The sequence below is a fragment of the Thunnus maccoyii genome, chromosome 13 (assembly GCF_910596095.1).
Source record: "Thunnus maccoyii chromosome 13, fThuMac1.1, whole genome shotgun sequence".
NCBI classification, from domain to species: domain Eukaryota; kingdom Metazoa; phylum Chordata; class Actinopteri; order Scombriformes; family Scombridae; genus Thunnus; species Thunnus maccoyii.
Genome location: NC_056545.1, coordinates 9,095,013 through 9,119,918, shown reverse-complemented (window position 1 = coordinate 9,119,918; position 24,906 = coordinate 9,095,013). Strand labels below are relative to the sequence as shown.

The following is a 24,906-nucleotide window of genomic DNA, read 5'->3' as shown; positions in this document are numbered from 1 at the left end:
ACAATGTCATCTCTTGTATCCTGGAGAAGTCGTCCCATGCGTGTATGGGCTCTTCAAGATACACAACGAAGGAGCCCCCCTCAGGCCCATTGTCAGCAGCATCAACTCAGTGACTTACAATGTTGCCAAACATATAGTATCTACGATCTTAGCTCCCTTGGTTGGTAACACTCCTCACCATCTTCAAAACTCCATGGACTTTGTGAACAAGGTTCGAGGATTGACACCAGACCCAGATGAAATCATGGTGTCCAACCCAACTGGTCAAGGCAGATGGCTGCCCGCCAAGAGCCCAGTTCTGCTTGAGGTTTCTTCCCGTTAAAGGGGAGTTTTTCCTTACCGCTGTCGCCAAGTGCTTGCTCATGGGGGAATTGTTGGGTCTCTGTGAATTAAAGAGTACAGTCTAGACCTGCTCTATGTGAAAAGTGCCCTGAGATGACTTTTGTTGTGATTTGGCGCTATATAAATAAAATTGAATTGAAATGAATTGAATGATGTGACCTCATTGTTTACATGCATCCCAACTATGGAGGCAGTGGAAACCGTAAGGAAACCACTGTCACATGACAACACCCTGAACAATAGAGCCAACCTCAGCCCAGACCAGATTTGTGAACTGCTGAACTTCTGTCTGAACAACACTTATTTCCAGTACAACAAGGGGGTTTACAGACAAAAGTGTGGCTGTGCTATGGGCTCACCAGTACCTCCCATTAAGGCCAATCTCTTCCTAGAGGAAGTAGAAAGCAGAGCCCTGAACTCCTTCAGAGGAACATTATCAAGCCACTGGTTTAGATATGTGGATGACACATGGGTTAAAACCCAGGAAGTCCAATGTCCTTGTAACGGAGTATATTTACATTTCTGTATTGGTACTTTTACTTGAGTAGAGGACATGAATACTTCTTTCATCAGTGATAAACGTTTGGTTAAAAACAGTCCGTGAAGGCAGCGTCCAGACATTCTGACAGTCCATTAAGGCATCGTCAAATACGCGCCTTACGTAGCAGTCACGTGATTGCGTCAACAGAAACAAACATGGCGCCGCGAAAGTGAGGAAAACTCCGCTGTGAGTGTTTTAAACTGACATTTGTTCGGTTAATTGTTGTGTTCGGTAGCACTTGAGCAAAAAAACAAACAAAAAAATAGCCGCTGTGTTTTTTAATCATACGGTTAATCACACAGGCGACCGGAAATGCGACTTATTGACAGTTTGGTCAGTTTGTTTCCATATCAACCGATGTTCTCGTGCTGTGACCGTTAAATTTCAGCTGATTGATTTAATGTGTTTCCAGTGACTTCTGTTTTCTGATTCAACTGTTTCTAAAACTTTAATGCAGACGTTAGTTAGAGGAAGAGGAGGACACTCTTCATCGTCAGGTAAATACTGCTGAGAGTGGGAAGCTCAGTTTAAAGGACGGGTTCACAATTTTCCAAGTGTGTCTTAAAACAACAGTCAGGAGCTCAAATGAACAGTGAAACCTGTTTTTCTTGCTGTAATCATTCCTCCTGTTCATACTGACCATTAGAAGATCCCTTCATAATGCACTTACAATGGAAGTGATGGAGGACAAAATCCACAGTCCTCCTTCTGTGCAAAAATGTATTTAAAAGTTTATATGAAGCTAATATGAAGCTTCAGCGTCCAGATGAGTCAAATCAAGTAGATATCTTTCAACGTTACAGTCTTTTTAGTGCTAAAGTCCCTCTTTTTGTTACTACATTGAAAGCCTATTTGAAGGGGATCTTTTAAAAGGGCCATATTAAACCCCTTTTCCACAAGTAAACACAGGTCTCTGGGGTCTTAATGAAGTTTATCTGATATGCTTTGGTCAAAATACCACAAGGATCGAGCACCACAGCAGCCTTCTTATCTTGTCCAAACAGCCGTATTCAGAGAGTGTAAATAAACTTAGATTTTGCTGTGATTTAATTGCAATAAAGGGATCAAAAGGATGCTGAAATAACTACGTCATTATGTCTGTTTGTAAAAAGCCTGAATTCATCCTTGGTCAGGTTTTTCAGCAAGACGATAAGCAAACAACTTTTAAAATGCTTGTTTTCTGAATGGAGTTCAGATCAATCAGAGCTATGCTAACAATGTAGCTGCTCCATCCACACTCAAAATAACGTCTAACGTCATCTCCGGCATTTAATATGTTTATTATTGATGACAGCAGCTGAAGTGGTGTGTGATTCTGGTGTTAACTTAGCTCTAGCTAGGTTGACAAGCGAGATTGAAGATAAATCCACTCAATCCAAAAAGTTTAAAAAGCAAATTCCTCCCGCCTGTAAACTGCACCGGATCAAAGCAGGATTAGGTGTTTATTCCTTCAGAAGATGAGACAGCAGCAGCCCTTAGCTTAGCTTCCCCCCATGTGACATAAGAAGAGGCATCAAATCTGAATGGCTTGTTGTTGGGTTGTCTTATTCCACAGCTTGTGTGATAGTAGAACATCAGAGACCCAAATACATACTCACAAGCACTAAAAAAAGTGAGTTTTTCATGATATAGCCCCTGATATAGTCACTGCTCATATGGACACTTGACTGCTGGTTAAAACAGACTTGAAAAATTTTTGTTTGTCCTTTAAGTTGGAAAATTATTGAGCCTGAGATTTTTTTTCTCCTTTAAAAACTGGAGACTAGATCTGCAACGATTAGTTGATGAATCAATTAGTCAATCAACAGGAGGTCGACATTTTTCACCATTTCCTGACATTTTATAGACCAAACAATTAATCAGTAATGAAAATAATATTCAGTATAATAATACCGAAGACCAAACTTTAAACTGTTTCCGTCAACATGTTATTAAGTTCAATACTGTTGATTGTTGCCATTTCACTTTATCTGTGTCTTACTGCTCTGCATGACTAATGTCTGCAAAGTTTCTGCTTCATGTGCTGAATATTGGATCTGGTCTTTGTGCTGCTGCATCAGTGTTTGTCTGATGTTTATATTTCCTAATTTATCACTTCATTGATTCCAGAATAGAGCAGCAATTATTAATTTATGAGGCGATCCACATAAAATTAATAGGCAACTTATTTTGATGATTGAATTAACGTTTTAGTCATTTTTTTTATTCAAAAATGCCAGGAATTTGCTGGTTTTAGCTTCTCAAATGGGGAAATTTGGTGCGTTTCTTGCCATACATGATGACAAACTGAACGTCTTTGGGTTTTGACTGTTGGTTGGACAAAACAAGACATTTGAAGATGGAACCTTTGACTCTGGAAGATTATAACAGGCATTTTTCACTATTTACTGACATTTTATGGACTAAGAAACAAATCAATGAATTGAGTAAAATAATCAGCAGATGAATCAATAATGAAAATAATCGTTTCACAGCCCTGTTTCACAACATATTGCCAAAGAACTGCCACTGAACATGAGCCAGCTGGCTAACGCTGGCACATTTACAGATATGTTGCACGTTGTTAAATCAAGAAATGAAGTCATTTCCCAACAGTCATGAATTTACTGATACTCCCCAAATCCATCTGACGCTGGCAGGATACAAAACATGCAAGAATCTGAGTGTTGTGAATCTGGATCGAAAGCTTCTGTTATAGGCGGTTTTGAAATGTAACGCTGTGAATCTTTTCTTTTTGTGTCTCTGTTGGTCAGAGTCACTCCGGAGCAGAGCAGGATGGCTCTGAGGAAGCAAATCAACAAGGACGTTCCCTCTGAAAGCCAACAGATGGACGAAGACACTCAGGAGGACGAAGATCTCGACGACAAGGTGAAGAAATGTGAACGTTAGTGAAAATCAGCTGAGAGCAGATTTGATGATTCAACTGTAGCTGATAGTGAATTATTAGGAACATAGTTTGTTGAAGTGTTGTTAATATTTGTGTGTTTATATACATTTGCTACAAATGGACCAAAAAGATCGCTGTCTGGGAAATAACTGCATCTAAACTCACTTTTCTTTGTTCATCCAGGATGAGCTCTCGTCATCTCTTCTGTCATCAGTATCAGCAAGAGGAAAACGCAGGAAGGAGAGAGAACACAAGACAAAATCCAAAGGTTTGTTCACCAGCTAGTCTACAGTTTGCCGTTTGGTGCTGAGCAGGTAGTGTACAGCGGCTTTTTAGAGCTTTTTCTCTGAAAACAGCTGCCTGCTGCGGCTGAAAAGGACGCTATGAGAGCACTGAGAGAGAAGCAAAACAGTAAAGTTGCAGCCAGACGGATAAACAAGGGGCTGAAGCCCGCTATAAAGCTCCGTAAAGCCTTTAATAAAGTTGTACTGATGAAATCACTGAATAATCTGATGAGCAGGATTTTTGTGAATCTGTAATTGAAATTGAAAGCTGACTTTTGGTTTCTGTTTTGGTTCTGTGTCTGTGTTGTTGTCAGACATGACAGAGGAGGAGATGATGGACTTGGCTCTGCGTCTGAGCGAACAGGAAGCCAGCGTCTCTGCGCTCAGGCAGCAGCAAGAGGAAGAGGCCGTGATGAAAGCCATCCAAGAGAGTGTGAGTCTTTTCTTTCTTTTCTAGAGGACATGTTGGCTTTTGTGTCAACCAACAACAGTGAAGTCAACAGTGTTTTAAGGCTATTTTGTTTTTTTTACCCCCTTTATTTAGAAGCTTTTAGCAGAGTCACAAATGTCTCAGCATGTCCTGCAATAATAGTATCAGGATTTATTAGGAAACTCAGCCTCATTAAACATGTTCTAGGACAGCTTTTATTTTAAAAATCCAAGTTTTATTTAAGTTTATTGTGTCATTAATGCCAAAAAATATTTACTGATTGTGCAAAACAAAAAAACTTTTTTTCTATTTGAGATAAACGTGTTCTGAGGTTTGAAACTACAGTTCCCATAATACTTTGCAGTGTTGTGGAACTCAACAGCTTGTGAAGAACAAGTCTCTGTCAAAGACACTGACACGTTCTGCTGAGTTTCATCTCCTTTGTGTTTGCTCAGCTGGCTGTTGTGAAGCGTGAGGAGCTGCTGGACCCCGACCTGTTTTCCCTCGTTCTGTGTTCCCGTTTCTGACGTCGTGGTTTTTTCTCTCTCTCAGATGGTGAGTCAGACACAACCGTGCCCTCCTTCCCAGAGTCAGAGCCTGCTCCCTGAAGCCGAGGCCTCGCTCAGACTCTGCTCTCGACGGAAACTCTCGTACTCGAACGGGGAGACGGCGTCCGCATCAGAGGAGAGATCAGGTGAGACGGTGACGAGTAAAATATGATTCTGCTGAAGTATCACAGCAGGAAAATGAATATTTACTGAAAAGGAAAAAGAATGTAAACTATTTTGACTCTTAATCAGATCAACTGAAATTCCTGTGAATTTTGACAACATGCTTTTTTTTTGTATTTGCAGGAACAAAAGGACCAGGAGATGAAAACAATAACAGGAATAAAAAGCGTAAAAGGAAAGAAGGAAGTCCTCTGCTGGAGATGCCGGACTTGTCTCAGGCTTCACCCTGCAGCTCCGAGTCTCCGTCTGTGCTTCTGGACTCACCGCAGGTCAGTCCGACAGATTCCTGACTTTTCTTTCCTTCACGTTTTACATCCAGGTCTACAATTAACGATACTGGTCACGGTTTATTAGAGTCTAAAGTGGTTCAGTTTAGGGCAAGCTGTTGAAAAATGGGCAATCACCTTTCTCAGAGCCTAAAGTCATGTGTTTAAATCATTATTTTTTTGTGAGACCAACAGTTCAAAACAAAAACAGTGTCAAAATTACGATGATCTAAAACAGAAGAAATGAGCAGATCCTCTCATTCCCCCTTTGGAACCCAGTGCTGGATCTGGGATGGTGCCGTTTCGCAGTTGGTTCAAACTCGCGAACCTTCTAAGAACCGGTTTGCTTTTTCCACGAGTTAAAGAACCAAGTCGTTACATAACCGCACACGTCTCTGGTTTCCTAGAAACACAACATAGTAGGTGGCGGTAATTCACCATAACGCTGGTTGCCACCCGCCTCAAGATGGAGAAAAAGGAGAAGAACTCCAAGCACAACAACAATGGAGGACTACATAACCATCTATGTATATACGGCACACTGCCTACTAAATGAACGATTCAGTGTGCTGTTAGTAGCAGACTGATCACACTGAAGTATAGTCAAGCAAGACATGACTGACGGCCGTCTCACCCAGTGTTACGCCATATTTGGTGACCCATCGGTTTGTGTTACCTGCAGTTACTGATATATTAAAATGCTGCTCATGTATTATCTTTTATCTTCTTCCAACACTGCAGGTCACAGAATCTGATGGGTCACCAAATACGATGTAACACCATCCAGCGGCCCCTTCACATCTCTAATCTATCTAAACCTTAATAAAGTGACATATTAACAGCTTTTAGCCTGACTTAAGATCTCTGCCACAATGGCGTCGATTTGTTTTCGGTTGGTCATGATAATCCCTGACGTAAGCAGTTCTTCCTTCTAGACCAGCAAAGAGTTGGTGCCACTCTGAGGTTCTTTGGCTGTCGAAATGCAAAGAACTGGTTCGAGATTAGACACCGGCTCCGAACCGGCCCTCCAACTGCTTTGGGTGAAAAAGGGGGAACCGTGGAGAAGTTGGAACCAGCACATTTTTTGCGTTTTTCATAGTTTTTTTTCTCTTTCGACTATTTGAGCAGTCGACTAATTTTTTCAGCTTTGATTCAATTTACAATCATATAAGATAGAAAAAAGCAACCAGAGAACGTTTGGCTTCTTGCTTGCTAAATTTATAATTTATTGATCATGAAAATAAGTTTTTATGTCTGTTAGTTGAGTAATAACGTCGCTTTAAAATGTTATTTACCGTGATGAGCCTGAATGAAACCTTACAGTTCACAACCCTGATCCTCCACTCCCCACAAAATAAACACATTAATACATGAATAGCAAAACTAAATAAAAAACCTTTAAAACCTTGGATATTCATTCTTCTGGCGTTCTGATCGATGCTCCCATGACGATGGTCACCATCTTGTCCTGAAATCCTGTTTTCCAACAAGTATAAAGCTCTGTTGACACCTGTATGTATTTGTTTTCTCTCAACACTGAAACAGAGCTGCGACTCCACCCAGATCGACGACTGTCAGCTCCGTAAATCTCCCGTCTTCCCGTCGACCGGCTGCAGAGCCGAGGTTCAGGTCCCGCGGCTGAGCCAGAACCTGCTGGAGACCTGCAGAACTTCAGGGTTTGTGTTGTGCTCTCAGGACAGTTCGACCACGACCCAAAAGTCTCCGTCTGCTCAAAACAAGAGTCCGACTTTTCCCAAAAGCTCCAGCGACCTCGCTTTGTCCGAGAGCACAGCGCGTCCTAAAAGTCCCGTCTTCTCAGAGACCGCTCAGGGAGACGACGGAGAGGTGGAACCGACTCCGGAGTTTTTTAAAAGTCCAGTATTTGGCAGGAATACTCAGCATGAGAAGCTTCCAAGTGCCTGCAAACCAACCAGTGAAAACTCAGGGTTCATGTTCTCCTCTCAGGAGAGTTTTTCCTCCTCTGGGATGCCCACATCCTGCCGGCCCAAGAGCCCGGTATTCCCAAGAAACGCAGGCCTTCTTAAGAACGCCACCCCCTCAGAGAGATCAGCATTCCCCAAAACTCCCGTCCCCTCAGAGACCGAGCGAGGACAGGACGGACAGATTGAGCAGAGTCACGGACGCTCTACGAGCCCAGCGTTGTGCAGGACTGAAAGGAGACAAAACATTGATCCTGATGTGCAGGAGAAGTCTGTGACGTCTTCAGCCGCAGAGCTACGAGATTCGAACAGTGATGAGAATCCACCGACTGGTTCACGTCATCGGTCCAGCAGCTCGAATGAAGGAACCGGAGATCCTGCTCTGTGTCTGAGGCAGGTCAGTCAATATGTGTGTGTGTGACGGGTGAGAATCTCACACTTTGATTCTCATTCTTTATGTCACGATTAAGGCTGCAGCTAACCATGACTTTCATTATCAATTAATCTGATTATTTATTTTGTCAGTTAATCATTTTTTCTATTGCTGCAAAACCCAAACATATTCATTTTACTACAGTGAATGACAAACAAAAGCAATAACAACAATTATCACAACAGAGAAGCTTAAACCAGCAAATGTTTCCTCATATTTGCTTAAACATATAAAACAATTATTATCAGAATAGTTGCAGATTAATCTTGTCAAGCCAATGTTGAAGTCAAGCTGGTGTTTGTTTGTAAAGCTCAATATCACAAATCACAGATTTTCCTTCAGAGGACTTTACAGTCTGTACAGAAATTCAACATCCTCTATCCTTAAATCCTCCATTGGAATAAAGAAAAATTCCCCAAAAAGCCGTTTTAACAGGAAGAACAACAGAGGAGGACGGACAGACTCCAGTTCACTGTGTGTCAAACCCTTCATTCATCATGTCCTTTGTCCACTGAGCTGCAACATGAATCAGTCAGTGAAGCTGACTGGTGTTGATGAAGGTCACTGTCTGACGTCATCTTCAGTCTTCTGCCTGTATGAGAAGAATGAAACCAAAGTGTCATTTACTGTCTGACATCACCGCTGCAGTGTTTGTCGTAGAAACAGAAGTTCTCCTCCATCATCTTCCACGTCCTCGTAACATCCAGACACTTTGTGACTTTCCTCTTTTATTTCTGTCTTCTTCTGCTCTTTAAATATAGGACAAAAAGATGGATCACAGTCAAGACGACAGGTTTAACAAAAGCACCATGAAGTTCAAGTCAGGTAGAGTGAAACATCACATCACACGTCGTCATGTGGAGTAGTTGGTCGGTGAGTTTCTGTTCTTCACTGACGCTGTTTTCTGGTTTCAGTTGATTCAGAGGAGCTGAATGAAGCCTCTGGAGCGGGAAACCGGAACTCTGAAACCGAGCTGACCAGTGACATGACGCTGCACTGGTCTGACGAGGACGAAGATGTGACAGTAATGATGATGATGATGATGATGATGATGACGATTTTATTTGTTTTGTGCTTTTCAAGCTACGAGCCTAAATGGCTGTCCAGTGCAGAGAGAGACGACATAAAAGACAGCAAACAGCAAAATACAGTCGCAACAGCAGAAAATATGGTTACAGATAAAATCATCCAAAAGGTAAAACTGTTAAAAATAAACAGTAACACAACAAATCTGTGTTATGTGAACAAATAAGGCGAGTCGTCAGACGAGAAGGTGAGTCTATAACAATGTGTTTTTAAGATGCGTCTTTTTCACCGTTGCATCACCAGAATGCGCTCAGAGCTTCAGTGACGACGAGAATTTTAATTCTGCATTTGGACTGTTCAAGTTTATTTATTTTAAAGAAGAAGTCTGGCGATATTCAGTGTTTTTCTTATTGTCACTTAACCGTCCTGCTGCCAGAAATACTCACTACATACTCACACCGTGGATTCATCCACCGCTGAAAATAGTCCCCAATAAATGCACTATTTCCTCCTGTTTGTTTGGTAAAAACTACAGTGAGCAGCTGTTTTACTGAACCTATTTAAAAATAAACCTGTGTGTGTGTGTGTGTGTGTGTGTGTGTGTGTGTGTGTGTGTGTGTGTGTGTGTGTGTGTTCATGGTAATGAGGGAACATGTCACCCAGTGCAGCGGTCTGGCTCACCGATGTTTTTGCACAACAGAGGAATAAGATATATCACACAATACTTGATACCAGATCAATTTATTGTTGGTTTTAGCTTTTAATGTGATTTAGAAATACTGTAAGAGACACATTTCCCCAGTTATTCACATCATAAAATATAATAACTCAAATACTTCAATACTGTTAAAATCATCCAGCCGTCGTTATCATTTTATTTACAGTCAAATAAATGTGTTACATCACATCGACAGCGGTGTTTTTTTATCAGACAGTATCACGCCGTCTTCACTGTTGTTCCCTCCGTGTGTTGCAGCCGGTCGGCTCGCCCAGCCCGGTCTTCCCGGGGGAGAGACTCGTTCATGAGGCGGACGGCTCGGCGGCCTCCCAGATTCACGTGACTGCAGCCTCTCCAGGGACGAACGGACCAAACTGCAGGTCAGATCAAACGAACAAGCTGACAACACGCTCAGATAAGGGCATTTGTGTTCACACAGTCGTGTCAAATGAGGTTGAAAACATTTAAGGCGTCTCCGGAGCTCTAATATTGATATTAGGACGGCGTACTCAGGTGTCAGAGTTGCACAAAGTTAAAGTTTGCTGCGCTCAGTTATTGCTGAAATGCAACTGCTTAATAATCTTTAAGATCTCAATACGGTTGTAAAGAAAAAGTTTAGTTTGCTATATGATTTTCTATATGTATTACTGTTTGTTTTATAAATATATTATTAGATCTTGTGACTGAACTTGATATATTTGACCAATTAAACTGTTTTCATCTGTTCTGTTTTCTCACTGTGACTCTCCGTGTTTCCAGCCTGAATCCTCACAGGTGTGTCAACGCGTCCACTGAGGATCAGAGCAGCTCCAACAAACGCATCTCACTCAGACCTTCTACCTCTTCTACGTCCGCCTGCCAGCAGCAAGAACCACAGCCAATCAGCAGTCAGGGAGTCAGCAGCGCGTCGTCCCCGCCTGGAGAGCCCGCAGGCCGGCCGACGGTTCACTACTACTGGGGGGTTCCCTTCTGTCCGCGAGGCCTCGACCCAGACAGCTACACACAGGTGAAGATGTGTTTCTCCTCAACACTTATTCTGATAAGAGCTACAAAGTTCTCAAGATGATTAATAATAATTTAACTGGTTGGTGGGAAGAACAATTTGTAAATCAATCAGTTTTCTTTGGTTTCTCACTAAAACTCTGCACACCTGAATATGTGAGAAAATGAGAAAACACGGTTTGTTATTTTCTTTACAGACTCCCAGGGGAATGAATGATGAACTTAATATTATAATTTAAGATTTTTAGGGATAATTAAGGTGCTTGTTTGTTAGATTTTAGTCATTCTGGAGCTCAGTATCATAAAACTAATCCTTAAATTACACTCCATTGTTCTGGTGCGCTTGTATCATTAGCACATTTTGTTTTATTACCTTTATTTAATTTATTCCTTGGATAATGTGGTTTTTGGATGATAAATATCTGCAGCTGTTCTGCTCATAAGTTTACATACTCTGGTAGAATTTGTGAAATATGCTGAAAATCATAATGATAACTGAAATCACCAAAATGCCCCTGATCAAAAGTTTACATCCCCTCGAATGTTTGAGCTGATAATAAACACATAATTCACACACACAGGTGTAAACGGCTGTGAAAGGTAAGTTTCCACACCTGTGACTTGTCTGATTGTAATTAGTGTATAATAGTTAACGAGTTTCTCAGCTCTTTAGAGACGCCTGCACATTTCAATCAGGGCTGCTCTGACTTTACTGGATACTGAACCATGAGGAAAGCAAAAGAAAAGGGAGTTGAACTTTAAAAATCAGTAAAAGGATATAAAAAGATATCCAAAAGTTTGAAAATGCCAATCAGTAGTGTTGAAGCTCTGATGAAGAAGTGGAAAATGAAGGGCTGTGTTGATAACAAGCCACGGTCAGGTAGAACAAGAACGATTTCAGCCACAAGTGCCAGAAAAATTCAGGTTGCAAAGAAAAAAAACACACATGTAAGTTCAGCTGAGAGTTGCATGTTTGGTTGTTTCAAGATGAACAATAAGGAGACACTTGAACAAAAATACCAAAGAAAAAAGCCGTTACTGTGCCAACGCCACAAAACAGCAACGACACAAGCCTCAAAACTCCTGGAACAAAGTTATTTGGAGTGATGAGACCAAAGTTGAACTTTATGGTCACATACAGACACTATGAATGATACACATCTTACAGATTCTGCCAGGGTATGTATGTATGTTCAGATTAGTGCTTCTTTGAACTCATCTACTGAGTCTTTTCTATCATTTTCATCCTTCTAAATAATGTGGATGTTACTGTAAAGATTTCTGATAAATTAGTATCTTTTCCCTTAATTTACTTTTTGTCATTTTCTCGTTTTGACCTTTGGATAGTTTAGTTTTTTATATGTATTTTATGTATAACAACATTGTAAGATTTATAACTAATTATTGTTTTGCCTTTGTTGTCTTTTAATAAGATGTTTTCTTCTCTTTATGACCTGGATGGTGACGTCGAACACACCGAGATGTAAATGTTCCAGCTGCGTTCAGATGTTTTCTCACTTTCATTCGCTGTTTTACAGACTAAAGGATGAATTTTTAAATAAAGCAGAAAACCATGTTTAGATGCAGGAGACAGTAAAATAATCACATTTTGTTTAAATGAGTCTTTTCTCTCTTCTTTCACCAGACGTGTAAATAAGACAAATATAAACTCTAATTTCTGGTTTTTCATCCGTCTGTCTGTCCGTCAGGTGATCCTGGCTCAGATGGAGGTTTATGAGAAGAGTCTGAAGCAGGCTCAGAGGTGTCTGCTGAGGAAGGCTGAGTGGGGGGAGGCCGTCCTGCCAGAGCCGGAGGTACGATGATGATGATCTTCATGATTTAACAGCTGTTGAGCCTCTAATGATGTGTTTATGGGCTTGGATGTCGGACGTTGAATCAGAAGAATCAAGTTGCAACTGTGACTTTTTATAAATCCATCAGTCTCAAACATTTAACAGGAAGTGTGCATGTAGATATTTGTACACATTATGTTTCTCTGTCGTTTTTCATACAGAAAAACTTTTAGGTTGATCGTTTGATTCAGTTACGGTGAGATTTTCTCCTCCTAGAAAATGAAATTACATGTTGATAGTTGCTGCTGTGAGCTGAAGACACCGGCGGACGTTAAAGCTGCTTCACGCCTGATGCTTGATTTAACAAACATGATTTATTTTCTTCTAGAAATCTCCTTCACCAGAGTCGCCTGCTGAATCACCTCAACAGCTCGTCCCTCGACGGTAAAACCTGCCAGAATCAATCATGTTTGTTGTTGTTTAATTGACCACAGTTATTTCAGTCTGTTAGCAGCTGCTGTCAGTTAATATTGTTCAACCACAACGAAAAGTCAAGTGGTTTTTATTTTAACATCCTGGCACCAACAAGACTATTCAAAGAGCTTTACATGAAACATAAAAGAAAAGCAATATAAAAAGGAGCTGATGATAAAATAAGGTAAAATATAATAAAACATATTAACCCATAAGAACCCTTTCAATGTTCTGGAAAATTCCTTTTACAGCTTTTATCCTTGATTTGAACTCATGAAGTGACGTCTAACTGAACATCCCGCTGCAGTCACGTGACAATGTGTGAATCTGTTTACCCATGACATCACTTCCAAAATGGCGCCGTGCCTGGTCAGCAAATGTGAACTAGCTCATTTTAAAAAGCTTGTTTTTTTTGTTACTAAAGGGAAGTTTGCTTTAATAAGACGTCCTGTATGACATTTAACCTGCTCGGATCACATTTCTTGAACAAATTGATATAAAACAAGTTATGACATATATGTTACATTACAGATCTTTGACACTGAAGGTGGAACTTCAAAATAAAATTCAGAAATAAGTTCCTTGTGGTCCATTTGCTCTGTTTTATATTCCTCATAATTCTCTTTTAAGGAGAAACAGGTTCTTATGGGTTAAACAGGAGAATAAAAACTATGTTGCAGTGTCAGATAATAATAACAGTCCTTTAATTTTATAAAAGACAAACACATCTTTGTTGTTATTTTCCTCTTTCAACACATTTCAGAAACAGATGTCGGTGTAAACTTACTTTATATAACGGGTTTTGTTTGCATTAACTGTGCAGTTCTGTGTTTGTGCCACTAGGTGTCGCCAGTTGATCTGAGTATAACTACATAGTTGTGAGTTATTATATAATTTGGAGCAGGAGGCTGTTATTCAGAAATAGAAAGTTGTGTTTGTGCATATTTTTGATGATTGATATTAACAGAATAATTAACTTCATCTTGATAATCAGACTGAATCGGGACTTGGTTTAATCTCATTGATCGATCTGTTTTGAACCGCTGAACCAATCAGAGATGTTGGTGGTGATTTATGTCTGAAAGTCACATTTTGTGTGTTTTACGGACAAACAACAGTTTTCTCCCAGTGACAGAAGTCTGTTTGCCTGAACGTGTCCAAACCAGCTGAAGGAGCAGCTTCATGATAAAATATTTACATTTAACAGAAATGAGCATCATTAAATTAGATGTCGCAGGAATGTTGAACATCATCTGTGCTGCATCTGAAACGTGATAAACTGTTTTTATTTAATACATTTTTTAGACGAGGTCTCAGACTGAGAGGCAGAAAACTCAGTGAGACAGCTGATTCTCCTCCAGCTGAGACGGAGGAGGAAGAAGACAAGAAGGAAGAGGAAGAGGAGGAAAGAGGGAAAGAAGAGAGGACTGAAAGAAAAGAAGGAAAGGTGGATACTGATGACTGCGAGGTTTGTCCAGGTACTGAAGCTACTTTCTAATATATTTATTACTGTAAACTTACACATTATGAACTCCAGGAGACATTCTGAGTGTTTATTTTATTGTACTACATTTCCCAGAATGCCTGAGACAGCCTCCAGAGAATGAGGTGAATTAGCTGTAGCTACAACAGAAGACTTTGAGGTCATGTTCTCTGTATTTCAGGGGATGTGGAGGGTTTTAGACACAATGTTTGTAATTGTTTAATTACAAGTAATTAGTCTGTCAGGATAATTATCAGTGACTGTCAGCTTGTGTTTGAAATGTCTTGATGCTTTTTGTCAGATAATGTGACATAAAGAGCCTCAAATAACCTTGTGGCTTTTGTGTGTGTTTAAAGACAGTAGTCACATTCAAGTCAATAAACTAAAGCTGCAGCGATTAGTCGATTGATTGTTTTAGTCTCCAACTTTTAATTGATTGGTTGCCGATATTTAAATTAATCTTCAGCTATTTTGATAATCTATTCATCATTGTTGTTTCCTTTTATAAGAAACTTCAAAATTCTCTGATTCCAGCTCCTCAAGTGTGAATATTCTCTGGTTTCTTTAGTCTCTGTGACAGTAAACTGAAGATCTTTGAGTTGTGGACAAAACAAGACATTTGTCGTCTTCGGTTTTAGGAAACACTGATCGACATGTTTCACCGTATTCTGACATTTAGACGTAGACCAAACAATTAATAGAGAAAAATAATCGACAGATTAATCAAAAATGATAATAATCTAAATAAAGTTAACATTGTTTATTGTACATCAGCCCATACGCCCGTTTTCTTCACGTCTGTTTACATTTTTTGCAACATTTCTGTGTCTGGACGTTACTGTTTATTCATTTTCTCAACTAAACCAGACAAAGAAAATCCATATAGAGTTGGTTTTTTAAAAAAAAAAAAAAAGGATTAAAATCGATGCAGCAGAATTAGAAATACATTCTTCTTCCTTGTCATAACTGGCGCCTACATTACCCACAATGCAACTCTATCACTGACAGTTTGGTGGGAGACTGGGGTGAGTTGTACTGGTGACGGCTGCAGAGGTTTAATAACATCACTTCTTTTCTAACTCCTCACCCACAGATTTTATCACTTTTCAAACTTTCCTCGTCTTCAGTCTCGACCAACGTCGACTCAAATGACATCACTTGAGGCCGTTCATCCGATTTCACACAGCCGCCTCTGTGGACACAAAATACTTCATAAACAGAAGTTCAAGAGTTCACCTTTAAATATAAGATCATGAGAGAGAAAGTTGGCACAGTGTTATTTGCTCCAGATGTTTCGCCATTGAACCATAGCAACGAAAAAACACACTAACAAACAACCAAACAGAGCAACAGCACATTATTTATAGTAATTTGTTGTTTTTTGACATTTTATTCTGCATTTTTACTCTTTAGTTTTCCTCTAACTGCTGTTTCATGTTCTGACAGGTGTTTGTTTTTTTACACACATGATGTCTGATAAGATGTTTAAAGTCTTTACATATGATTAACCCCGAGCAGACTTTAATAATTTTACTGTCATGATGGGATGTAGAGCTGTATATGTTCATAATAATAATAATATAATAACAATAATGTGCTGTAGTTTCATGTTGAAGTGAAATCCTTCTAACTTTTAACACTTTATTAAAACCGCTGCTCTTGTTTGTTTTTTTTTACAACAGAGACTCAACTGAGTGACAACGACAGCACGCAAGATCTGCTGATCGCCACCGATGACAGAGCAGTGGTGAGATTTTTTTTATTTTTTTTATTGAAATTTATTTTGGTCTTTAAATTACACAACTTGAGATACAAGGAAAATGAAAAAAAAGGGGAAATTACTCAACATTTCTGTAGAAAACAGAACAAAATGACAAAGATTTTCTACATAAAACAACTTTTCCTGGAATAATAATTTGAGTCTAATATGTCCATATGTCTGAAACCAAACTAAAACTACTTTAAACTAAAGATCTATGATATCAGTCTGATACTGACTCAAACAGCTGCGTCTGGTATTTTAATAAATAACAATTCAGTTCATTTATATCTATGTATTTATTTGTTACATTTTGTTTTACAATGTTATGAAAGCAGAGATGAAGTGAAGCCTGATCCATGACTGCAAAGAGCGTCATATAAAATACATCTTCAATGAATTTCACTCTTTTATCATCTTCTCCTCCTTTTATTTTGAAAACATAACCTCCAGTTTGGATTTCAGTCCGACTGCAGAAAAGAATCAGATGTAAAAAACGTCTCCACATGTTGATCAGATTTCCCCACAGCTGCAGCCTAAAAGTCCCGAGCAACCGGAAGTGGAGATGATTCTCCAAGTCGATTCTCCAGCCCGGAACGAGGCACAGGAAGAGGAGGAGATGGAGGTGGACGGTAAGGCCTCATGAATAAAACTGAAAACTCTTTTTTTTTTTTTATTTTAAAATATATAAATCTAAAAGACGAGTGTATGTTTCTGTGTTTGCAGCTCCAGCGGCCACAGAGACGGAGGGAAACAAACCTGTCAGCAGCCAAAACGTGACGGAGGAGAAGGAGGACAGAGGGGATCCAGATGTGGAGGAGATAAAGGACAGACGGCTTCCAAGGTCGAAGTCTCCTGAACTGGAGCCGGTCGTCGTCCCTCAGAGCACCGAAACCAACGTCGACTGTCCCATCTGTCAGAGATCCTTCCCCGCGACAGAGATCGAGATGCACGCGGCGTACTGCGACGGAGAGGTGGCCGTCATGGACGAGAAGAGACCCGAGGCCGACTGTTATCGAGGTGAAAAACTTTATTTTCCTTAAGTACAAGACACTTAAGCTGAGAACTGCACCGGCGCAGGTTTGGCTCTGTAACTGATACGGACGTCTTTGGTCATACAGACACATAAAGAGATGATCCTGTTAAAACGTTTTATTCATTCAACATGTTTTTACTCTTATAACTTAGCCATAACTCATGTGAAATGGATTTTTCTATAGTTAGATAGTTAGCAGAGCTGGTAACCACTTCCAACGTGCTGCACTTTATTCTGTAAATGTATTAATGAAGCAGCTTCAACCTGCATCACTAAAAACAAAATACAGCTGATTCTGGTAGGAATTAAGGGTGTAAACGAGCACATTATTCCGATATCACCCCGTGTTGTGTTAAAGCTTTAAAATGACGCCCTTCTTTCCACTTTCTAGTGTCTTTGAAGCCTCGTAGGAAGAGAACGAGGAGAGCAGCCGAGGAGCCGACTGACCCGTCTGACGCTGGCGGGTGAATATGTTCGACCTTCTCAGATTTAACTGCAGCAGCTCAGTGTTTGTCAGTCTGATTTTATTACATTTATTTTTTTCACAGGAACCAAGAGAAATGTTTCATCTGTCAGAAAGCCGTTCCTCTGAGAGACTACGGCCGACACACTGAGCTCTGCATCCAACAGCAGGCGCCAAAGACTGCAGCGGTGAGTCTGAGCTTTTATCCTGAAACCAGAGAGAAACTAAAGCACAGAATGACACGACACAAAACTCCTTCCACATGATTTTATCCCTTTTTTAATAATAACTTTGTTTTCTGTATTTCTGACCTTCCAGAAGGGAAATCTGCTGTCGGCTCTGCAGAAAACAGAGAGAGGAGATTCAGGTGAGACTGAAAGCAGCGTCGACATCACAGCTGCAACCGTTAATCGATTAGTCGATTGTCAGAAAATTAATCAGCAACTATTTTCATAATTGAATAAATGTTTTAGTCCCCAAAAACTGTCAGAACCACAAAGACTTTTTAGCTCTAAGACAAAGTATCACAAAGATAAATTAAAAAAAATAAATAAACTCACCACTTTGTGAGAAATTTGGGTCTGTTCATAGATGAATAATCACTGCGGGAGGATGTTTCCTTCTCCTGTCCTACTGTGAAATCTTGTTTTTGTGTCTGACATTGAGGAGAAACCTGCTGCTGTCTGGAGATGAGCTGCAGGAACAAATGAACCTGAGAAACGTTGATCTGACTACAAATCACATAATAATGACAATAAAAACACCCAGAACATGACCAACAGTCATCTGACAGCATTACTGACAGAAGATAAAGTCAGACGCACTGACAGGGCAGAGCTGCACATTTAAAATGACCGATCACAGGAGATTTTCATTAGATCTTATCTATTTACTGTCAAATTAGAAATGCTAATCGTTTAGAGCTGAAACTAACGATTATTTGCTTGATTTATCAGTTAATTGTTCGGTGTATAAAACATCTGAAAACTAAAAAAGATACAAGTTGACATCTTGTCTGGTTTGATATTGAATTTACTATCAAATAAGAAAAGCAGGAAATCCTCATGAATGACTGCTGGAACTGAGAAACACGAGTTTGACATTCTTGATTTAAAAATGACTGAAATGATTGACGCGATCAGATCAACGTCCAGGCATTTCACAACCTCTGAATAAAAGGTTTCAAACTGTCGTCTGATTGATGTTTTACTGACATGTTGTTGTTCTGTTGTTCACAGAGGCCGGTCCGTCTGGATCCAGACTCCAGCCGGGGTGAGTACGCTAAAGCTTCAGCATCAATCATTAAACTATAGATGTGTTTTGTTTTAGGGGTTTTTTTTTGTTTTTAACAGAAAATTTTTGAATCCAAACTTCATTGACTTCTTCAGTAGAAATGCACATTAAAAAAAAACATAACTTCAAAACATTAGGGCTGTAGTCTGCTGGTCGACTGGTCGATTAGTTGGTCGATATCATAGACTGTATAAAAATATGGACGTAGTTACCGTGACGTCACGTTCTGAAGAGCGGTTTTGAAGCTCAAAGTGAGCCTCTCCGGCCGTCGCCATCTTGGCAGTACGTGACGCTGCCTAACTCCCAGCCAATCAAAAATGGGCAAAGAGGCGGGCCGAATGGCTGAAACAAGCCACCTAGCGGCTGGCGGACCTGTCACTCAAAGCAGCCATGTCCTTCATTATGCAGAACTTTACAGCTTAATAAAATTGAAACGGGTGAGTTATAAAAAATTCACCCCCCGTACAGTTGTCATGAAAGAGGAAATTAGCTCTAGAGACCAAAACCGTTTTTTGTACCAGGCTGTAAACATGTTTATTTCTGCTGTAAAGTTGGGCATTTTAACATGAGGGTCTATGTGGAATGACTCGCTTTTGATGCCTCAAGTGGCCATTCAAGGAACTTCCACATTGGCTTCATTTTACAGCCCCAGAGGTTGCCGCTTGGTCGATATGCTCTCGTCCGACTAAATTCTCAGTGGTCGAATAATCTCCGTGTTATTTTCATAAGGAGAAAAGTGCGACATCAACAGCTTTCCAGGATTAATCCATTATTTCCTGCGGCCGGAGGGACAGACTAACAAATTACCTATGAAAACAACGGGGGTGTATTCAAAACACCCCCGTTGTTTTCACAACTTTGAACTCGCCCAACCTAACGGAGACTGCTGGGTCTAACTGAACTCAACGTTTACTGAACGTTTACTGAATCTGTGTTTCTCCATAATGACACAACGAGAACCCCCGCCAGCCCAAAAAAATATTTTTTAATAATTGATTTGAAATCGACAGCGTTTGGGAGTCTCTGTGCAGCGCTGTTCCGGTACGTGAGTCAACCTCTGTCGTTGCCTGGGAAACCACCTGTCGCGTGTCTCCGTTAAGGAGTATGTTTGCGTAGCGAGCGGGAAAGAACGAGGAGCAGAGAAGTGACGGTGGATGCGAGCGGAGCAGAGGCAAAAGTTAGTAGTAAGTTGTCAGTCTGGCAGTAAATGTACAGTACAGACTACAGTGTGTCAGTTAATAAATGCCAAAAAAGTCACGTCTGTTGTTTCCCCAAATGCTGGAAAAGTAAAGGGGGTTAGCTCCAAAGTTAGCAACAATGGGCTAGCATAACCTGATGATGCTAAACAGAGAAATGTGTGGCTGCCGAGTGCGCGCGCTGCTAATCGATTAATTGAAGATTATGTACGATTTTAGTCGACCAAGATTTTCTTTGGTTGACTACAGCCCTACAAAACACAAATCACTCAAAAAAATACCAAATTTAAACATTTTTAACAAGTGTAAATCATTTTTCTTTCTTTCATGTCACTGTGAATTAAATACTTTTGGTTTCTTGGTTTAAAGACGTTTATTTTTTGACATTTTACATACTTGATGATTAATTGATAATGAAAGTAGTCATTAGTTGCAGCCCTCAATCAATCTGTTGTTGATTTTAAAAAAAATTAATCATATCGTCTAAAATGTCAGCAAGTAGTCAAAAATGTTGTAAGTTGCAAGAGCTCAAAGTGACGTCTTCAAATTACTCATTCAGTCAAAAACCCCAAAATATTGTTTACATTGATGATAAACAGAGAAAAGCAGCAAATCGTCACATTTGAGAAACTGCAATCAAAGAATACTTTGTATGCTGCTTATTAAATTACTTAAAATCAGTGGACTAAAGCTCTTTTTAAAGATGCACCTCGTTATGTTAATATAACTTTTATTTGTATACAAGAAAACTCAGAGCATCGAAGGATCTTTCATTTAATTCCAGTTTGGTTGAGTTCTTTCAGTTTTAACTGTTGTGGATTTGTGTTCTCGTACGTTTGTTTACTTTCAGAGATGTCATTGATCTGCGGGATGACGATGATGATGAGGAGGAGGAGGAGGGTGGAGGTACAGGATCACGGTTCAGGATCAGCAACTCTCCCATCAGATCCTTCACTCCGATCTCAGAGGCCACCGGCTGCCTTATCGACTTCAAAAAACAGCAGCAAGCCAAGAAGCCGAGCCAAAGACGAAGATGAGGACGGTTTTCTGACGAGAGTTTGAAAAAAAAAACAAACTGGAACCCAGAGCCTTAAAAAACTGCAGAACTATCAGAAAGAACTTGATGTCACATTTTGAATATTCATGCAGGTAAACTAACAAACTGTACTTAAAGCGCCAAGGAAACATCATTACGCCACTAAATATTTTCTGTATTTATGTTTGTCGATGTTGAAGGTGTTTCCGACTACCTCCTCATGTGTTGAAACGTTTCCTTTTTGTTACTGTTACGTTTATTTAATGTCTGTCTGACAGAATGATTTGGCTCCACAGTTAAAATACAGCGATACGTCTCAACCCGTCATCACATCCATACAAAGTTCACCGACACGTCAGCTGTGAATATGAGAAGTAAAGTTATTGTTTACTCTTCGATCCAGACCAGATGAACTCCTGATCCCCAAAGGATGAATCCTACCGATCTCGATGATCCTGACTCTTCCTTTAGCGCCACCTTCAGGTCAAAAATGTACCTTTGTCCGACACTAGTTAACTAACATGAAGAATACTAATGTTTAGCATTAAATGTAAACAATCAACATTAAAATGTTGTACAAACATCCTAAAAATTGAATTTTGCCTTGCTAACAATACATGTTTACACGCTGATTTATGTAATGCTAAATGCTAACTCTCAGATTTTTTTCGGTGATTCAAATAGTTCAGATGTTGCGCTCGTTGACTGAAAAACTAACGAGCCAATCAGAGTTTTGTCAGCGGGATCAAGAATGTTAACTTCCTGTTCCAAAGCCGGAAGAACAAAAACGTGCAAGAATCGGACGCAGAAGTAGATTTACAGACAGAATGACAACAAAAATAATAATTATTATTAAATATTATTAATAATAATCTTCAGCGGACATCAGATTGAATTATTAATTATTATATTTGCATGTTAACATGTTTGACATTTATTCAACAGCTTTAATCGTAATTAGTGTTACAGCCTCAACGGTGCTGCAAGTTCAGGCTTATAAATCAGGAAATATTTGAAATTCGATTCTCTTTCCAGATTATTAACATGAAACACAAACAACAGTTGAAAGAGCGAGAGTCCTGACATATATCTGAGAGGAGCTCCAACAAACTAAACGGGTTGGAAAGTTAATTAAAAGTCCGTCTGTTCAGCACAAATCTATCCGGATTACAGAAAACTCAGAATATAACTTTCTAATCAAAGCCTCCATCTGAAACACTGAAAAAAGTTTTCATCCTTTGTCTTGTTTCCTGACAAATATGAATATTTATCAGCACTTAAAGGGTGAACAAAACCATTCTCCTTTAAGATCTGTTGGTTGGTTTTAGGCACCACATCACCTGTTCTTAGTTCTACTTGAGCACATAGTATGTGGAAGGAAGTGTGACACATTCAAATCCTGAAAACTGGAAACTTCCCCATTTTAACATCAAGATCATTGCAGCACATTGAGAAAGAGTTCTGCTTTGTCCCACTGAAAGTGAACGCATCAGAGAATATCACAGCTTTAACATGTTTTAGGGATGTGAGTTTGTAAAATCCTGTATGAAAACTTCATCATGGACCTTTTTTATGACCATTTGACCAAAAAACACACACACTGGGAGATGCACTGTAAAAAAAAATGAAATAAAATAATTTCCTGCAAAGTTGATGGAGACACAATAGAGTTGTCATTACTTGTTCGTTTTCTTCCTTTTTTTGAGTGTATGCTCAGAATATCGTCCTTTAATACTGAATCAGCACCTTAAATTTAAATGTGTCTTGTTTTCACAGCTGAAACAATGAACCTCAGTTTGACATTATTTTGTCCTTTTTTTAACCTGTTGATTGATACATAAAGTGTTTATATGTCATATCTTTAGCATTCGTGCAACAGGTTGGTTTTATTACATTTTTCTGTCAAATAGCCAGCCTGAGGTTTGTATTTCCACTGAAACTTAAGCAAGCAGCGATGAGCCCACTTTTGTTTTGTAAGACTGTGTCACAATGTTTAGTTACACCATAGGACGAAAAACTGTTACTAGGGTCAAGTTTAAATGAAGCTGTTTATCCAGCTGTCGGCTATATATTATATTTATTCTGCAGCAGGATCAGTTTGAGGTATTTGTACTTTACTTGAGTGTTCCCATGTGATGCTACTTTATACTTCCACTTCACTACATTTCAGAGGGAAATATTGTACTTTCTACTCCACTACATTTATTTGACAGCTTTAGTTACTTTTCAGATGAAGATTTGACACAATGGATAATATAACAAGCTTTTAAAATACAACACATTGTTAAAGATGAAAAAGCAGTGTGTAGTCCGGGCAAGTGGCAACATCTGGGGCTGAAAACTGCAGTTCTTCAAATGGCCACATGAGGCTCCAAAAGTGAGTCAATCCCCAGAGACCCCCATGTTAACTTTACAGCAGAAATACACATGTGTATGGCCTGGTACAAAAAACAGTTTTAGCTAATTTCCTCATTCATGACAACTGTATGGGGGGGTGAATTTTTATATAACGCATCCATTTAAGCCGTAGAGTTATGCATGGTCGTGGACGTGGCCGCTTTGCGTGACAGGTCTGTAGCCGCTAGGTAGCTTGTCTCACCTGCAAGGCCTCATTCTGCCGCCTCAGCTCCACTTATTTGCCCATTTTGGATTAGCCGGGAGTCAGACACTTACAGGCCAAAGTTAAACCTTCAAATTGCGGATTCAAACAACAGTTCACAACCAGAGATATTCACTATCCTATCATAAGACAAAGGAAACCAACATATCCTCCACTGAGAAGCCAGAATTACGTAATGTTTGGCATGTTCCTCTTTTTGTTACTATTCTTCCACCACAGCTTAACAGGGAAACACAAAGAGGGAATTTGATGCTAAAAAGACTGTAAATGTGTCAGATATCCACTTGATATGACTAACTCAGACTGCTGAAGCCTCATATAAGCTTCACATCAACTTTTAAATGACTGTGTGGACACACTGTGGATTTTAGCCTCCATCACTTCCATTAAAAGCACATTTGAAGGATTTTTTAATATCCAGTATATATATATCCAGTGAACAGGAGGAATGATTACAGCGAGGAAAACCTCTTTCACTGTTCATATGGACAAAGATGAGCTCTCAGACTCTTTCTTGCTCAGTAAGGAAGTTGACTTTCAGCTACAAGGCTTCATTCTGCCGCCTCAGCTCCACTTCTTTGCCCATTTTGGATTAGCCGGGAGTCAGACACTGCCAAGATGGCGACGGCCAGAGCTGCCCACTTTGAGCTTCAAAACCACTCTTCAGAAACCAATGTGTGACGTCACAGTGGCTTCGCCCATATATTTACAGTCTATGAGTCGGGGTCATATTTCACATGTCTATGAGTTGTTAACAGCTCCACCAAATAGTGATTTTTCCCTCTAAACTTCTCACATGCTTTCATTTCAATAAATGTTCAAATGATCCAATATTTCAGCAAAAATCAAAGATTAGAGAAAAAGTCCAAAAACTGAAAACAGATTTGTGTATCAGAACTTTGTTTTTTCTTCTTTCCTCTCCCATTAATCATCTCACGACCCCTCAGATTTATCTGCTGACCCTTTGGAGGGGCCCGACCCCTAGGTTGGGAACCACTGGACTAAACTAGCTAACTGTATATAAAGTAGTGTAAACTAGCTCCACCTCCAGCAGCTACAACAGTAACATGCTGCTCTAACACTGATGCTTCACTATTAATAATCTACTGATGTCATATATCATAATAATAATAAACCACTACTTTTACTGCAA

The 24,906-nt window shown here is 39.7% G+C and overlaps 1 protein-coding gene across 5 annotated transcripts; it reads left to right on the top strand.

Annotated features, from left to right (window-relative positions):
* The first annotated feature begins 994 nt into the window (after positions 1-994).
* On the top strand, positions 995-22,798 carry uimc1 (ubiquitin interaction motif containing 1). 5 transcript variants are annotated; one of them, XR_006099599.1, is made up of 24 exons: positions 1,011-1,069; positions 1,341-1,380; positions 3,637-3,751; positions 3,954-4,038; positions 4,369-4,487; positions 5,037-5,178; positions 5,339-5,484; positions 7,027-7,818; positions 8,616-8,679; positions 8,769-8,878; positions 9,857-9,978; positions 10,358-10,604; positions 12,310-12,414; positions 12,782-12,837; positions 14,173-14,345; positions 16,033-16,097; positions 16,627-16,741; positions 16,836-17,129; positions 17,537-17,609; positions 17,694-17,796; positions 17,927-17,975; positions 18,847-18,880; positions 20,948-21,246; positions 21,430-22,798. XR_006099599.1 is itself a non-coding variant. In XM_042431193.1 (23 exons), the coding sequence occupies exons 3-23, from the start codon at positions 3,659-3,661 to the stop codon at positions 21,132-21,134; spliced, it is 3,162 nt and encodes a 1,053-aa protein (XP_042287127.1). In that variant the 5' UTR covers positions 1,011-1,069; positions 1,341-1,380; positions 3,637-3,658; the 3' UTR covers positions 21,135-22,798. The 5 variants fall into 5 exon arrangements, 4 of the variants coding, with proteins under 4 accessions (XP_042287125.1, XP_042287127.1, XP_042287124.1 ...); XM_042431193.1 differs by having other exon boundaries at positions 16,639-16,741; positions 20,948-22,798; XM_042431190.1 differs by having other exon boundaries at positions 20,948-22,798.
* Positions 22,799-24,906: the final 2,108 nt, after the last annotated feature.

Excerpts from the sequence above, each read along its gene's own strand:
- uimc1 (XM_042431191.1), top strand. The coding sequence starts at position 3,659 with ATGGCTCTGAGGAAGCAAATCAACAAGGACGTTCCCTCTGAAAGCCAA. Across the intron at positions 4,039-4,368 it reads ACACAAGACAAAATCCAAAG|ACATGACAGAGGAGGAGATG; the intron begins GTTTGTTCACCA and ends TGTTGTTGTCAG. Across the intron at positions 17,610-17,693 it reads GACCCGTCTGACGCTGGCGG|GAACCAAGAGAAATGTTTCA; the intron begins GTGAATATGTTC and ends TTTTTTTCACAG.